Here is an 18050-nt window from a genome sequence, read left to right on the forward strand (position 1 = left end):
GAAAGTATTATAAAGGATGCCAAGATAAAGAGGTACATTTGATATGATGAAAGAAGCCAAATGTATTCAAATGGGGTGAAAAAGCGTGCATGCTAATTCAATCATTACAGTTTCATTTTGACTTAAATGAGCATGAAACCTAAACATTTTTTTTCATGATTCAGATAGAGAATATAATTTTAAACAACTTTCCTGTTTACTTCTATTATCTAATTTGCTTTATTCTCTCGTTATCCTTTGTTGAAGAAGAAGCGATGGTTGCTAGTTAAAACATTGGGGCCGAATTATTAAAGTGCATTTATCATGGCACAAGCAGTTCTTGTGAACTGCTTGTGCAATGCCTCCCCTGGCAGATTTGCGACCCGATCGTATAGGTTTGGGCAGATTGATGTCCGCAGCCTCAGAGCAGGTAGGCAAGTTATTTTAGACCGCTGCTTCATAACTGCTGTTTCTGGCGAGCCTGAAGGCTCGCGCGGAAACAGGGGCATCAAGTTCCATTCGGAGCTTGATAATTCGGCCCCATTGGGTGAACCAATTAGATAAGGCATATATGTGCAACCACCAATCAGCAGCTCCTTAGCCAACCAAGATATCCTTTTCAACATAGTGGGGTCGATTTATAATCGGTCTGTCCGGCATGATCCGCTCAGCATTTATCATTGCACAAACAGTTCTTGTGAACTGCTTGTGCAATGCCACCCCTGAGCGGCTGCTAGCAGGGGGGTTGTCAATCAGCCTGATTGTATGAGATTAGGCGGATTGATGTCCGCAGCCTCAAAGCAGGCAGACCAATTAAGGAGCAGCGGAAGGTGTGCACGGAAACAGGGGCATCAGGGGCCATTCGGCCCTTGATAAATCGGCCCCAGTTTATCAACAGAACAAAGATAATTTGATAATAAAAGTAAATCAGAAACTCTATCTGAATCATGAATAAATTTGGTTTCATGTCCCTTTAAATTGTGATTGATGGTGATTTTGTTTTGGAGATCTCATTTGTGATTTGAGAACAAGATCTACTGCATAGTTCCCAAGCCTATCATATTTATAAGTTCTAATAATGTAAGTGTTTTATATGTATTAGATTTGTATTTCTAATCAATGATGGAACAAATTGCTATTCACTAAAACAGCTTGGGTGTCATTGAAAAGTTTAATGAGATTCCTACATTTTAATATAGAATAAATAAGGATACATTTTTATATTTGTACTAAGTAGTGTTTCATTTTTAAGCTATCCCAAAAGAACAATTTCAACAGCATTCCAGAGACTATTCTCACCTATGGAAGTGTTGAGGCAGGGAAATAACTAATTTCCTGTTAAAGAAAATATGTGGGGCAGTTTACCGTAGGGAACATTATGGTTTCTACTTGGTATATTTTATTCATGAACATCTTCTGATCTTTTTGTGTAAATATACAAGTTTTAACAAGGTCTATTGAGATATACTTAGTGTGCCCTAAATAAGCAGGATCTGAGGTTTGCAAATGTTTACTTAAATTGCTCTGATAATTGGCCAGGGCATTTTTGGAATCCGCTTTGTTCTCATTTACAATCATCTGTTGCCTGTGCTATGCGCTGGCACCATTTATGTTTCTTTTATGTAGTGCTTAGAGAAATGTTTAGCAGAGGGACAAAGTGCACGGCAATATGCTCATACGGAATTCAATTTACTATACAAACTTCAGTAACGACATAACTATTCGTGTGCTTCCTAACATTTCCCTAATGTGTTAGGAATTTTAACTGTTGTTGGCAGTTTATAATCTAATGTCTAAAGTTTCATAGCTTTTTTTGTTTTGTTACTCTTTTCCTGGCAAATGGGTATCCATGACAAACGCAAGGTCGACATCACCAAATAAAATAACATTTCTTAAACTCGTCTTTTCTTAAATTCATGAAGAAGAAGAAGAGGGGGGTTTCATAACGTCGTCCTCTTAAAGGAACATGAAACCTAAATTTTTTCTTTGATGATTGACATAGAGCTTGTGATTTTAAACAACTTTCTAATTTACTTCTATTATATATCTTGTTTTGTGCTCTTGGTATCCTCATTTCTGCCTCTTGTTATTAGCTGACCCAAAGCATTAACTAGCTCCCAGTAATGCATTGCTACTTACTCAACAAAGGATAATGGAAGTACATTGGAAAGTTGTTTAAAATTGTATGGTCTATCTGAATCATAAAATAAATATTTTGAGTTTCATGTTCCTTTAACCAAAATTTGTATTTAAAAGATAATGCAAATATAGATTAAAATAATTTAGTGAATGTAATTTATAGTTGTTCTCAATCCCAGCAAGTCTCTAAAGTACACATCTCCCCAATAAATATTTATCAATACTTTTATCACCAATTTCGCTTTGTTCTCTTGGTATTCTTAGTTGAAACCTAAACCTAGGTAGGTTCATATGCTAATTTCTTAGACCTTGAAGGCCACCTCTAATCTGAAAGCATTTTGACAGTTTTTCACCACTAGAGGGCGTTAGTTCATGTATGTCATATAGATAACATTGAGCTCACGCATGTGAAGTTACCTAGGAGTCAGCACTGATTGGCTAAAATGCAAGTCTGTCAAAAGAACTGAAATAAGGGGGCAGTTTGCAGAGGCTTAGATACAAGGTAATTACAGAGGTAAAACATGTATTTTTATAACTGTGTTGGTTATGCAAAACTGGGGAATGGGTAATAAAGGGATTATCTATCTTTTTAAACAACAGAAATTCTGGTGTTGACCGTCCCTTTAATGAAAAAATATTATTTAAACTTAGATTTATTTTTATGACCTAACATGTTATATATTATCTGTGTATTGAATAAAAACATTACTCATTGGCAACTAGAGCTTCAATAAACTGGGATACAATGTCCAGGTAATTTAATTCCACTGCCATAAAAATTACTGACTCTACCTCCAATTTTTTAGTCCACTCCCTCTTTCAGAACAAGAGCAGGCTTCAACTTTTTTGTAATACTTTAAAAGCAGTATGATTCTCACACAGTCTGCTTGATATATATATAAAACCAAGGTCAAATTACACTCCAGTCTCAAGACACACATAGTCAGCAGCCCAGGGTGCAGCAAAGCAATGTATAAATTGAAATTGAAAAAATAAAGTGACACTTTTTTGTCTGAGGACGGACTTGTATTGGTCCGAAAACGTTCACTAATAAAGTGAGATACTATTAACAAGATTCCCATTGGAGTGCACTTTATTTTTTCAAAATATATATATATTTATACTGTGAGATAAGCCTGCCCAGGGGGAAGTCTATTTAAAATTATTGAAAAAAATAAATGAAATTATCAACAACAAAAAAACAAAAAAACCTAATCTAATACCCTTATAAAAATAACTCCCCCCCAAAAATAAAAATACCCCCTAACCTACATACAAAGTACCCCTAAAAGTAACCCAACCCAACCACACAACCCCCAAAATAAAAAAAAACCTGTCTAAAAAACCTAAGCTACCCATTGCCCCTAAAATGGCATTTGTATGGGCATTGCCCTTAAAAGGGCAATCAACTCTTTTGCTGCCTATTAAAAAAATAAAAATCCCTAATCTGAAAAAAAACCCCACCCCAAATAAATAAAAAATAAACCTAAGCCTAACCCCAAAATAGGTACTCACAGTTCCTGAAGTCCGGTGGTGAAGTTCTTCTTCCAGGGGGCGACATCTTCATCCAGCGTGGGGACATCTTTTATCTTCATTCGGAGCGAAGATGGCGCGGAGTGGAGTTGACCACGGAGATGGACCAATGATCGTGGAGCAGGACCGGTGGTCGCGGGGCAGGACTGGCGTGGAGGATCCTCTTCATGCGGTCGCTGCCGCATACGGAATATTGAATGCAAGGTACCCCATTTAAGTACCTTGCATTCCTATTGGCTGAAATTTGAAATCAGCCAATAGGATCAGAGCTACTGAAATCCTATTGGCTGTTCAAATCAGTCAATAGGATTTCAGTAGCTCTCATCCTATTGGCTGATTTAAAAATTTCAGCCAATAGGAATGCAAGGTACCCCAATATAAATTGGGTACCTTGCATTTAATCTTCAGTGTGCAGCGGCGACTGCATGAAGAGGAACCTCCATGCCATGCCGGTCATGCTACGCAGCCGCCATTCCTGCTTCGTGATCGATGGTCACCTCCGCTCTGCGCAGCCTTCTCTCCGGATGAAGATAAAAGATGTCCCTGCGCTGGATGAAGTTGGAGCCGTTTGGAAGAAGACCTTCACGACGGACTTCAGGAACTTTGAGTACCTATTTCAGGGTTACATTTAGGTTTTTTTTTTTTTAAATGTGGGTATTTTTTTTTTAGATTAGGGATTTTTTTAATTTTTAATGGGCAGCAAAAGAGCTGATTGCCCTTTTAAGGGCAATGCTCATACAAATGCTCCTTTAGGGGCAATGAGTAGCTTAGGGTTTTTTTAGACTTAGGTTTTTTTATTTTGGGGGGTTGTGTGGGTGGGGGTTTTTACTTTTAGGAGGTAATAAATACTTTATTTAGGTTAAAGGAGCTGATTGTTTTAGGGCAATGCCCTACAAAAGGCCCTTTTAAGGGCTATTGGTAGTTTAGTGGGGGGTTTTTAGATTAGGGCTTTTTTATTTTAATGGGCAGCAAAAGAGCTGATTGCCCTTTTTATGGGCAATGCCCATACAAATGCCCCTTTAGGGGCAATGGGTAGCTTAGGTTCTTTTAGACTTAGGTTTTTTTTATTTTGGGGGGTTGGTTGGGTGGGGGGTTTAACTGTTAGTGGGTACTTTGTAATTTTTTTTAGGTAAAAGAGCTGTTTAACTTAGGGCAATGCCCTACAAAAAGCCCTTTTAAGGGCTATTGGTAGTTTAGTGTTAGATTACATTTTTTTTTTATTTTAGGGGGCTTTTTTATAGGGGTATTAGTTTATGTTTAAAAAAATGTATTTTGGATAATTACGTTTATTTTTTTCTGTAATTTTAGATTTTTTTATTTTTGTAATTTTAGTGTTTGTTTTTTTGTAATGTTAGAATTTCTAAATTTAATCTTAAATCTTGTAAGTTTTTTTATTTTATATAATTGGGGTCAATTTATGGAGTTTTAGGTTAGGGGGATTAGTGATTAGATTGTTTTGCGTTGTGGGGGGTTGGCGGTTTAGGGGTTAATAGTGTAATTAGGTAGCTGGCATTGTGGGTTTTGGCGGTTTAGGGCTTAATATTGTAATTAGGTAGTTGACGTTGTGGAGGATTTTGCTGTTTAGGGGTTAATAGTGTAATTAGGAAGTTTGTGTTGTGGGGGTTTGGCGGTTTAAGGGTTAGGTAATTTGTGTTGTGGGGGTTTGGTGGTTTAAGGGTTAGGTAGTTTGTGTTGTGGGGGTTTGGCGGTTTAAGGGTTGGGTAGTGTGTGTTGTGGGGGTTTGGCGGTTAAAGGGTTAGGTTTTTTTGGTTAATACTTCATGCGGACGGTTAGGTTTTTTTGTTAATACTTTGTGTGGGTGGTTAGGCATATTTTGTTAATACTTTGTGTGGGCGGTCAGGTGTTTTTTGTCAATACTTTGTGTGGGGGGTTAGGTGTTGTTTTGTTCATACTTCGTGCGGGCGTTTTTTTGTTGTTGTTATAACTTTGTTTTCGGCATTAATGCGCCTTAAGATTACTAACTTTTCATGTGTGCTAACCCTACCACGTTTAAATCTAACGGTGCAAAATGCATATTTTACATTCCTATGTTCTTCACATAGAAAATAGTATATTTTTATTATTATTATTTTATATTTATATATATATATATATATATATATATATATATATATATATAAAATCTGATACTGTTCATGTGAAATACATTTCTATAGCTATATACTTATCTATAGGAATAGATATTCAGGTAAAAGTATATATAGAAATATGTATTTAAGAATAAATAGAACATATTCTTCTATGTGAGGAACATTGAAATGTGAAATATTATTTCATGCCAGGTCTAGCACTCTTGAATATACACGGTCGGGATAGCGCACGAGTATGGGTCTTAGTTGGGTTTTTTTTATTTTTCGGTCTTCATTGACTTCTATGTGAGAAGAAGTTAAAGTGGTTGCAATATTTTTTTTTGCGCTCATTTCACTTTCAACTTGTAATACGTGTGCAACCTGCCACGCAAAAAGCCTCCGTCTAGCTAATTGGCGGTCCACTTGTTATCTAGCCCTCTATGGGCTCTAATAATCAAGCACTTGCAGCTGCTTTGGAGCCCTTGCTGGGCAAGCTCACTGAAGATTTTGGGTGACTGACAGACCCTGTTCTCGTGCAAGCAGGGGACAGCATTGCACAAGGATTGGTGGATGTATTCACTATATTTAGAAGAGAAAGGTTCTAAATGTTCACATGTGCACTATTCAAAAACTGTAGCAATGTCTTTATCTGTTGATTGATTTCTGTGTCAGCCAACAAGTATACCAGCTTCACTTTTGTTTTTAGCCAATCCTTAACCCATATGTATTTATCTATTTACTTTTTGTGCAGCTGCTAACTTGTAGTGGTAGCACTGGTTACCACTTTAACTTTATTTACAACAATTCGTCAAAAATACGTTTTTTTTTTGTTTGTGCACATTGCTAATATTACATAAGTAAAGGAAATGCATACAATGTCCTTTTACATTTTCAGGGACTTATATTCAAAACTTTACAGGTGAAATATTCTATAAAGTCTCGTCGGTACGGCAAGGCCCTTAAAAATTTTGAAAACATGTTTTACAATTCAAAGTCTAAAAACCAATTCCTAAGATTGTGTGTGATTTCTCTCCATGCCGGCAAAGTACTGAATATCAGGCCCACAGGCTGTAAATGTATTTTATCGGTGCACACTCAAAACAGCAAATACAATGTTGCAAATACAGGGGGAGGGAGAGAAAGTAGCAGAGAGAGAGTGAAGAGAAAAGGCCCTCACAAGATATGTGCGTACACTGCTGAAAAACAGTAATACATTTTACTAGAAGGATTTTTGCTAATAGAAGTATATTGCAAAAATGCATCTATTTATAATTTAAATGCACCTATGCACATTTTAATTTTGACCTTTCTATCCCATTAAGATGGTATGGAAATGAAAACTAACAACGAAAATGCAAAACAGAGCTGGTGTAAGCCTCAGTAGCAGAGAATCTTAATTCTAACCACAACATGCTTGTAGCACAATGTATTATTTTCCTGTGAACCCCTCGCTGTCCACAACCAACGTATTACATACTGTCCTGTCTGTAAAACCCTAACAATTTAGCAAACTAGAAATAATGTCTGCTTTCCAGTGTAATTTTACCAGCCAGTTTAGCTATCTCACTCACCTTCAGAACTTCATTTGCAGCTATATTAGCACAGGGTTGGGGTGGGAGGAATAGATGAGGAGAAGCTTTTGGCGGCCAGACACACCTTATTAACCTTATTATTGTTCAGCAACTTGCTGGGATTAATAATGCTGCTGCTTTTAGTACTGCATCATAGCAGCTTGACTTGCAGGTACCGAGGAGGCTGGACTTGCACTGCTTGTACCTCCCTCTCGTTGTCTGCAGTAAGTGAAGCCACTCAGAAAGGAGCAGAGCTGACTGAGCTCACCTGAGGCATGGATGCACTCTCAGGAGGGCACAGAGAGGACACATTTGAAAAAAGGTTATTCTAAGTATAACAAAACATGCCATGGCTCAAGGTTCTTCAAAACCCATGAGTTACAGACTGTGCCACCATGCCTTAGGAGCTCAGCAGCTACTAATTGTGTGATGTCTCTATAAAGCATACAGGCAGCAAATGAGTAGATTTAGGGGGATATTTATCAAAGCGTCAACTATGTTGCATTCGCGAGCGTCAATACGCTCGCCTAACATTGCAAAACATTGCGGCCGCGGATCTGAATGCGATCTCCATATTTATTTAAAAAAAAGCAGTCAAAAACACTCGCATCAAGTACGGGGCAATGAGCATTGGACTGTTTTTAACTAACAGTCATCGATGATGCTGTTATTCGTGTTTTTCCCAACTTTATTTATACCAACTAAACTGCTACAAAGTACACTAACACCCATAAACTACCTATTAACCCTTAAACAGCTGCCCTCCCGCATCGCTGCCACTATAATAAACCTATCAACCCCTAATCTGCCGCTCCCGACATTGCCGCCACTAATATAAATATTAACCCCTATACCGCCGCTTTCCGACATTACCGCCACTAAATAAACTTATTAACCCCTAAACCTCTGGCCTCCCACATCACCACCACTAACTAAACCTATTAACCCCTAAATCATCAGCCCCCACATCGCCAAAAACTAAATTAAGCTATTAACCCCTAAACCTAACAACCCCTTAACTTTAAATTAAAATTACATGATCCCTATCTTAATATAAATTAAAACTTACCTGTAGAATTAAAATAAACTAATTTTAAACTATAAATTAACCTACCCTAACTATTATACTAAAATTAAATTAAACTACCAATTAAATAAACTAAATTACATATTAAAAAAACCTAACACTACTAAAATTATTTATATATACAATTAAACATTATTACAAAATACTAAATTACAAAAAAAACCCACTAAGTTACAAAAAATAGCAAACACTAAATTACGAAAAATAACAAATGAAATTATCCAAAATAAAATTTTTTACACCTAATCTAATAGCCCTATAAAAAAAAGCCCCCCCAAAATTAAAAAAAAAAACCCTAGCCTACAATAAACTACCAATGGCCCTTAAAAGGGCCTTTTGTGGGGCATTGCCCCAAAGATATCAGCTCTTTTACCTGTAAAAAAAAAATACAAACACCCCCAACAGTAAAACCCACCACCCAACCAACCCTCCCAAATAAAATCCCTAACTCTAAAAAAAAACCTAAGCTACCCATTGCCCTGAAAAGGGCATTTGGATGGGCACTGCACTTAAAAGGGCATTTAGCTCTTTTACAAGCCCAAACCCCAATCTAAAATAAAAACCCACCCAAAAAATTTAAGAAAATCCTAACACTAACCCCCAAAGTTCCACTTACAGTTCTGAAGTCCCAACATCCAGGCATAGAAGTCTTCATCCAGGCGGCGATGTCTTCATCCATCCAGGCGGCGATGTCTTCATCCATCCAGGCGGAAGAAGTCTTCATCCAGGCGGCGATGTCTTCATCCATCCAGGCGGAGAAGTCTTCATCCAAGCGGTGATGTCTTAATCCATACAGGCGGAAGAAGTCTTCATCCAAGCGGCAATGTTTTCATCCATCCAGGAGGAAGAAGTCTTCATGCAAGCAGCATCTTCTAACTTCATCCCTGCTGCACAGAGCGGGTCCATTCTGAAGCCATCTGACACGGAGCTCCTCTTCTTACGGTTGCCGCCGTAAACTGAAGCTTCAATGCAAGGAACGCGATTCAAGATGATGTCCCTTGCATTCCTATTGGCTGATTTGAATGTTAAAGTCAAATCAGCCAATAGGAGGCGAGCTTCTGAAATCCTATTAGCTGTTCAAATCAGCCAATAGGATGAGACCTACCGAAATTCTATTGGCTGATTTGAGCAGCCACTAGAATTTCAGTAGCTCTCATCATATTGGCTGATTTTAAGGACAATGCCCATCCAAATGCCCTTTTCAGGGCAATGGGTAGCTTAGGTTTTTTTTAGAGTTAGGGTTTTTATTTGGGGGGTTGGTTGGGTGGTGGGTTTTACTGTTGGGGGTGTTTGTATTTTTTTTTTACAGGTAAAAGAGCTGATATCTTTGGGGCAATGCCCCACAAAAGGCCCTTTTAAGGGCCATTGGTTGTTTATTGTAGGCTAGGGTTTGTTTTATTTTGGGGGGGCCTTTTTATTTTGATAGGGCTATTAGATTAGGTGTAAAAAATTATTTTGGATAATTTCGTTTGCTATTTTTCTTAATTTAGTGTTTGTTATTTTTTGTAACTTAGTGTTTGTTCGTTTTTTGTAATTCATTACTTTGTAATAATGTTTAATTCTAATTATAAATAATTTTAGTAGTGTTAGGTTTTTTAATATGTATTTTAGTTTATTTAATTGGTAGTTTAATTTAATTTTAGTATAATAGTTAGGGTAGGTTAATTTATAGTTTAAAATTAGTTTATTTTAATTCTACAGGTAAGTTTTAATTTATATTAAGATAGGGATCTTGTAATTTTAATTTAAAGTTAAGGGGTTGTTAGGTTTAGGGGTTAATAGCTTAAAGGGACATAATACTCATATGCTAAATCACTTGAAACTGATGCAGTATAACTGTAAAAAGCTGACAGGAAAATATCACCTGAGCATCTCTATGTAAAAAAAAGAAGATATTTTATCTCACAATCTCCTCAGCTCAGCAGAGTAAGTTCTGTGTAAAAAGTTATACTCAACTGCTTCCAGCTGCAGGTAAAAAAATTTAAAAAAATGAAGAAATGAACAGCAGCCAATTAGCATCAGCAGTGCTGAGGTCATGAACTTTTACTGTGATCTCATGAGATTTGACTTGACTCTCATGAGATTTCATTGTAAACTTCCTTTACCTGATTGGTGAAATAAGAGGAGAGTGCACGATGCTCATCCCTTCAGATGTCCCAGGACAGAAACACTAAAATGCTGCTTAGAAATCCTTTACAATGGGAGGTGGCTACTGAGGAACTTTTGAGGTAAAATATCTTTCTTTTTTACATAGAGATGTTCAGGAGATATTTTCTAGTCAGCTTTTTACAGCTATGGTGCATCACTTTCAAGTGTTTAAACATTTGGGTATTATGGCCCTTTAATTTAGTTTTTGGCGATGTGGGGGGCTGACGGTTTAGGGGTTAATAGGTTTAGTTAGTAGTGGTGATGTGGGAGGACAGAGGTTTAGGGGTTAATAGGTTTAGTTAGTGGTGATGATGTGGGAGGCCAGAGGTTTAGGGGTTAATCCGTTTATTTAGTTGCGGCGGTGTCGGGGAGCGGCGGAATAGGGGTTAATACATTTTATTTGTGTCAGCGATGTTGGGGGCGGCAGATTTGGGGTGTTTACACTCAGGGATTTGTGTTAGGGTGTTAGGTGTAAACGTAACTTTTTTTCAACCATAGAAATCAATGGGGTATGCTTCATTCTCTTGGAGCATCGAACATAAGCTTTCGGTGCTTTGAGACTCCTATTGATTTCTATGGCATCCACAGCCTCAAGGGCGGTGGTTTTAAACCAGGTACACTGCGTCGGAATAGCTGAGAGCATACCTGTTAAATGTTTGATCAATTGGAAAAAGTGTCAGAGTCGAATGTGTATTCGGAACATCTGTAATGACGTAAGCATCGATCTGCGTCGGCTTGAGATTGCGGGATCGTATGTTACGTCACAAATGTCAATATTTGCCAATCTTGACTCTTTGATAACTAAGTCGGATCAATTTCGCAACAACTACGATGCGGAATTCCAGCGTATTTTCGGTTGACGCTTTCATCAATAGGCCCCCTAGTGACTTATTGTTTAGTACTCTACAAGAACTGTTCAGGAAATTGGGGTCTGAGTACTTACTGCAGAGGCTGTTACAGAATCTATAGATGCACCGCTGAGAGGAAATTACAGCATGGCACAAACACAGACACAAACGGCAGTAAGGATTAGACTATCTGGCTCTGTCAGGAGGAAGCTGGGGTGTGCGGCCCCTATATTAACTTCCCAGGGACAAAAATAAAAGAAAGACAAACAAAAATGAATGCCCCTATGCAATGCCTTTTCATTAGAGAGGACTTAGAAGTTGCCTATTTGGCAATTTAGGTTTAAAAGTTGAGGAAAAGTAACAAAAGATCTTGAAGCAATCAGTTATTAAATTTGAAAATGCTTAAAGGGACAGTCTACTCCAGAATTGTTATTGTTTAAAAAAGATAGACAATCCCTTTATTACCCATTCCCCAGTTTTGTATAACCAACTCAGTTATATTAATATACTTTTTACCTCTGTGACTACCTTGTATATAAGCCTCTGAAGACTGCCCCCTTATTTCAGTTCATTTTATAGACTTTCATTTTAGCCAGTCAGTGCTGACTAATGAATAACTCCACTGGAGTGTGCATGTTATCTATATGGCACACATGAACTAGCACTGTCTAGCTGTAAAAAACTGTCAATATGCACTGAGATAAGTGTCAATATGCACTGAGATAATGAGGTTACCTAGGTTTAGCTTTCAACAAAGAATACCAAGAGAACAAAGCAAATGTAATGAAACAAGTAAACTGGAAAATGTATGCCCTATCTAAAAGATGAAAGTTTAATTTTGAATTGATTGTCCCTTTAAATGAATATAACAGACAAACAATATTACTGCTCTAGTTTTATAAATCAGTTTACTTTTTGACTAACCAACCCCTTCTCTATGTATTTACCTGTTGTATAAAGATCAGACACATAAGGAAATGTAATTCAGTCAGTACACTCACAACAAAAGCGTTATTATTGCCTAACCTTGCTACCTATCTGTCCCTAATTTGCAGTGCATCAATTCTGCTGCAGTCAAACAATGAACATTTTGTTAACACTTTGATGATATATTAATCTATTGGAAGTCTGCATAAAAATGTTGTCATTAAAAAGTGTTTACTGTCATTTTTAAACCCTTTGGAACAGGCTAAATACCCAGAGCAGGTGGCAGATACGGCTCTAACGAAATAGAGCAATTTATATTTTACTATTATGCCCCTTTAAACAGCTATATCTTTGATAATAGACATCAATTGTTAAAAGGAACAAAAAAAGTACTTATTCACCACATTGCTGCTCAAATCCATAGGCTAGTTTCTATATTATAAGAAAATATGCTGTTTATCCACCTTTATAACTATGTGGCTGCTAAAATCACATTGGCAGCTAAATCAAGAAACTACAATACATGTAAAGAGGTTCTGTTTATTAGCTTATTATTTTGTCTTTTTTGTAAAAACCTATGGAACTGAAGATGCCAAATCACGATAGCCAGCAAACATTTCACAGATTTTTCACTATACCTACTTGAAATTCCAACATGGTTTTGCCAATATTTGCTTCCAGCATATAATGGTAAGCTCCAATACTTGTACTTGGATCATCTGCATCATTAAAATTTCCCTGCAAGACAAAAACAAAATGCATTAGTGTTTTTATTTGTATTGCATTTTCCTTAGTATTAGCTAGCAGCGTTTGTAATACATTAGGCACTGATAACAAACATATATAAAAAATAATAGTGCACAGCAAATTCAATGGTATGTGCTTGATGTGATGTTCAAGGTAAGTTTTACTGACATATACAATTTAGTAAAGCTTAATTATTCCATAATTAAGGAACTGAAATGTCAACAATTTACCACAGTTCCCCTGTTTGTTGGAAAACTTTATTGACTTGGGAATTGGACAAAAATACAAGCCAAGTCATGAAATAAATAGCCAACTGCTGAATATATTTCTGAAGTGCTCTGGGATTCTTCCTAGACTCAACTTATTTTGGAACAATACCAATCTCTTCTATTTACTACTGCTGCTATTTAAAACATATATCAGAATAAAGCAAGGGCAAGTTAGTCATGATCCACAAGGATTATTATAATCCATTCTCAGGTATTTTCTGCAATAACTTCAACCCCCTTGTGGATATTATAAGGGTAAAAGAGAAGATAACCAGATTTCAAGGACAAAGTCTTGATAGAGTCTTGATATTCACATTTAGAAAATTATTACTATTGCATATAAATACATTTGATTTAATTTATGTGAATTTCTGTGGTAGTGTAAGAATTCTTCACCACCCACAACAAAAAGCTTTATTTGTGAGTCATGTGAATTAATGAAATAAAACACCACTGACATTTTTCTTTCTTTTTTTGATTTATCCTTGCTTGATATTGAACGGTAATTTCAAGTAATTTATCATTTTTATGGAGTACTGTATGGTTAAAGGGATTTTACTCTGTAGACTTCTGGGCGCAAGTTTCCTATGGGATATTTAAAAGCCAGCATAAATATTTCAGCAGCACTGTGTTAATGTTACTGAATTTAGACGCTATAAATTTTCTGATGCTGTTAAGAATTAAGAAAATACTGGCAAATGCTTTGTGTAACCTAACAATTTTGCAACTGTTGGGTCTATATTGCATAACCACAAACTTTAGTTAAAAATAAATACATTTATATATATATATATATATATATATATATATATATATATATATATATATATATATATAATCTGTTACCTGTAGAAATTGTGTATTATGTGACATTATTTTCTAAAACTTAAGCTCTAGGTTCAAGTACAAAATAAAATGATAGGTCTTACAATAACACGTTTGTACCACAGCGCCTTGAATATAAATAAAACCACTTATAGAGTTGATAAATCATGTGCTTATTGATGAAAAAATAATAATGTTATGTTTAAAAGGTTAGATCTGTCAAGCAGAAAAATATATTACATATTAAAGTATTTTTTTCATTTAAGAGAGGATTTTTACAAAGAAACATTTTTTTAAAAAATGTTTAAAAGATATATATGGTAGAAATACTTTGGGCCAGATTACAAGAGAAATTAGAATAGCGGGACCTCAGAGCTCGAATAAAAAATGTTACAAAACACATAAAAAATACATTTAAAATAAAGTTACACTCATAATAACACTACCTAATAAAAATTATTTTTTAAAAATTACATAAAGGTTTTAAGGGTTCAAAGATTGGTGTTGTGGGAAAAAAGGACTGCAAAGTGCTTTAACATAGCGATACATACATATGGGTCTATATCAAAAGACCGAAGTACACAAGACAGAATGCCGCAATCCTGAAGTTCTAAATAGCAAAACTTAAAAATGCTGACACAACATAATCCCGAATATTAAAATCCTGAAAAAATAAAATCCCTAACTTGTAAAATACCGAAAACCAGAATCCAGAAACACTCCCGCAAGATTACCTTGTTAATGTATCTTCAAGGGGGCTCCCTGACGATCCTCTGGCATCCACCCTAAGTGAACCTTGGGGAATGAGGTTTACAAGGGGGCTTCGCCCCCCCTTGAACACCCAGATGGAGGCAGAACGATAGTGAAGATGGGGACATCACAGTACATCGTATCTATAGGATTTTTAAGTATAGGGATTTTGCATTTTCGGGATTTTGATTTTCAGGATTTTAAAATTTAGGGATTTTGTTCTTTCTGCATTTTGATTTTTGGGTTTTTAGACATTGGGGATTATGATATTTCAGGATTAAAAGATTCTGTTTTATGGTATTAGGGATTTTGAGCTTAGGGATTTTGATTGCCTCCCATACATATATATGTCTAATATAATATATGAGTGTATATATATATATATATATATATATATATATATATATATATATATGTGTGTGTGTGTGCATATGTATTTATATATATACTGTATATATATGTGCATTGGAGCCCTTTGCAGACAAGTAGATTAAAACATGTAAAAGCATATTAAGGCAATATTCATATTTAAGGCCAGATTACAAGTGGACCACTATTTAATGCTTCCGCTCAAACATTAACTGCTCTAGAAGTAAGCTTTTTGCACTCTTTGGGTTACACTTGTATAACAAGTTAAAAGTAAAGTGTTTTCGCTCATGCTAATCCAACGCGCGTAAAAAGCCTAATTTAGGATATAGCACGTATTCCCCCATAGCAGTCAATGGAGCAAAAAAGTGAGGAAAAAACCCTACTTGCACGCAAACACAATCCCATATTCTCAATAGCGCTAACCTGACATGAAAATATGAATGGTATTATGGTATTAGGGATTTTGATCTTAGAGATTTTGATTGCCTCCCATACATATATATGTCTAATATAATATATGAGTGTATATATATATATATATATGTGTGTGTGCATATGTATTTATATGTTTATTATATTTACAGACATACATACACATATAAACACATAAATACCTATGCATACATGGATATATAGTATATATATATATATATATGTGTATATATATATATATATATATATATATATATATGTGCATTGGAGCCCTTTGCAGACAAGTAGAATAAAACATGTAAAAGCATATTAAGGCAATATTCATATTTAAGGCCAGATTACAAGTGGACCACTATTTAATGCTTCCGCTCAAACATTAACTGCTCTAGAAGTAAGCTTTTTGCACCCTTTGGGTTACACTTGTATAACAAGTTAAAAGTAAAGTGTTTTCGCTCATGCTAATCCAACGCGCGTAAAAAGCCTAATTTAGGATATAGCACGTATTCCCCCATAGCAGTCAATGGAGCAAAAAACCCTACTTGCACACAAACACAATCCCATATTCTCAATAGCGCTAACCTGACATGAAAATATGAATATTACACATTCCAATGTTCTTCACCTACAAGAATATGTTCTATTTATTCATAAATACATATATATATATATATATATATATATATATATATATATATATATGAGATGGTATTTTGGTAAAATATATATTTATACCTATATACAGTATATAAATTATTATACATAGGTATAGATATATACATATATATATATATATATATATATATATATATATATATATGTATGTATATATATGAATATATATTTTAAGATACTTAGAACATAATCTGCTATGTGCAGAACATTGGATTGTGAAATATTTACAGTAAATACATAATTAAAACCTTTATTAAAAATAAATATTATTTATTATATAATACATATGTTTTGTCATGTTTTCATCTACTTAGCTGCAAAGGGCTCCTATGCACTTATATATATGTTTATATATGTGTACATATGTATTTATGTGTTTATATGTGTTTGTAAATACATATATACACATATAAATACACATGTACACACACATATACATATATATTATATATATACGCACATACCTATTTAGACATGTATATGTCTAACACCTGCAACCTCATATCTTTTGTGCAAAATATTTTTTTTAATAATTTTTACAAGATGGTGTTATTATGAGTGTAACTGTACTTTGTTATGTATATTTGACTGACAGTGTATTGGGGACTTTAAAGGGATATGAAACCCAAAAATGTTATTGTATGATTTAGACAGAATATACAATTTTAAAGAAGTTTTCAATTTACTTCTATTATATATTGTTTGCTGAAGATACCTAGTTAAGTGCTCGTAGAACTACATGGCAGGAAATCGCATATGGATAACATTCTTGCAAAACTGCTGCCATATAGTGCTCCAGATGTGGGCAGGCTTGAGGTTACCTCTCTGCTTTTCAACAAAAGATACCAATAGCACAAAGAAGATTTGATAATAGAAGTCAATTAGAATGTTGTTTGAAATAGCATCTGGGCCCAATTATCAAGCGCCAAATGGAGCTTGATGGCCCTGTTTCCGCGCGAGCTTTTGGGCTAGTCGGAAACAGCAGTTATGAAGCAGCGGTCTAAAGGCCACTGCTTCATAACTTATCCGCCTGCTCTGAGGCTGCGCACATCAATCTGCCCGATCCTATACAATTGAGCTGATTGACACCCCCTGCTAGCAGCCGATTGGTTGTGAATCTGCAGGGGGTGGCATTGCACAAGTAGTTCACAAGAACTGTGTGTGCAATGATAACTGCAGACAGCGTCATTTTTCGATGTGCGGTGGACATGATACGCTACATTGCATCATGTCCGCTCGCACTTTCATAAATCGGCCCCACAATCTGAATTTCAAAATAAAAAATGTGGGTTTCATGTCCCTTTAAAAACATTATAGTGTATTTTTAAAGTATTTTTGTATAGAGAGTCCCGCCTTCCCTCCTACACTTCCTGCTGGCACAAGAAGCTGATCGTTACAGATGGTGACACACACAATGGGGCCTATCTATCAAGCTCCGAAAGTAGCTTGATGGCCCGTGTTTCTGGCGAGTCTTCAGACTCGCCAGAAACAGCAGTTATGAAGCAGCGGCCACAAAGACGAGTACTATCGGGTTGATTGACACCCCCTGCTGGTGGCCCATTGGCCGCGAGTCTGCAGGGGGGGCGTTGCACCAGCAGCTCTTGTGAGCTGCTGGTGCAATGTTAAATGCGGAGAGCGTATTGCTCTCCGCATTCAGCGATGTC

General features: G+C 35.9%; 1 protein-coding gene across 1 annotated transcript in view; it reads right to left on the bottom strand.

Moving 5' to 3' along the window:
• LIX1 (limb and CNS expressed 1) overlaps positions 1-18050 on the bottom strand; it is a 242414-nt gene that overhangs the window by 74704 nt on the left and 149660 nt on the right. The window contains exon 4 of the mRNA XM_053700474.1: positions 12965-13060. Coding sequence (XP_053556449.1) covers positions 12965-13060 — 96 coding nt within the window. The remainder of the gene's footprint in view (positions 1-12964; positions 13061-18050) is intronic.

Source organism: Bombina bombina, chromosome 2 (assembly GCF_027579735.1).
Source record: "Bombina bombina isolate aBomBom1 chromosome 2, aBomBom1.pri, whole genome shotgun sequence".
Lineage (NCBI taxonomy): Eukaryota > Metazoa > Chordata > Amphibia > Anura > Bombinatoridae > Bombina > Bombina bombina.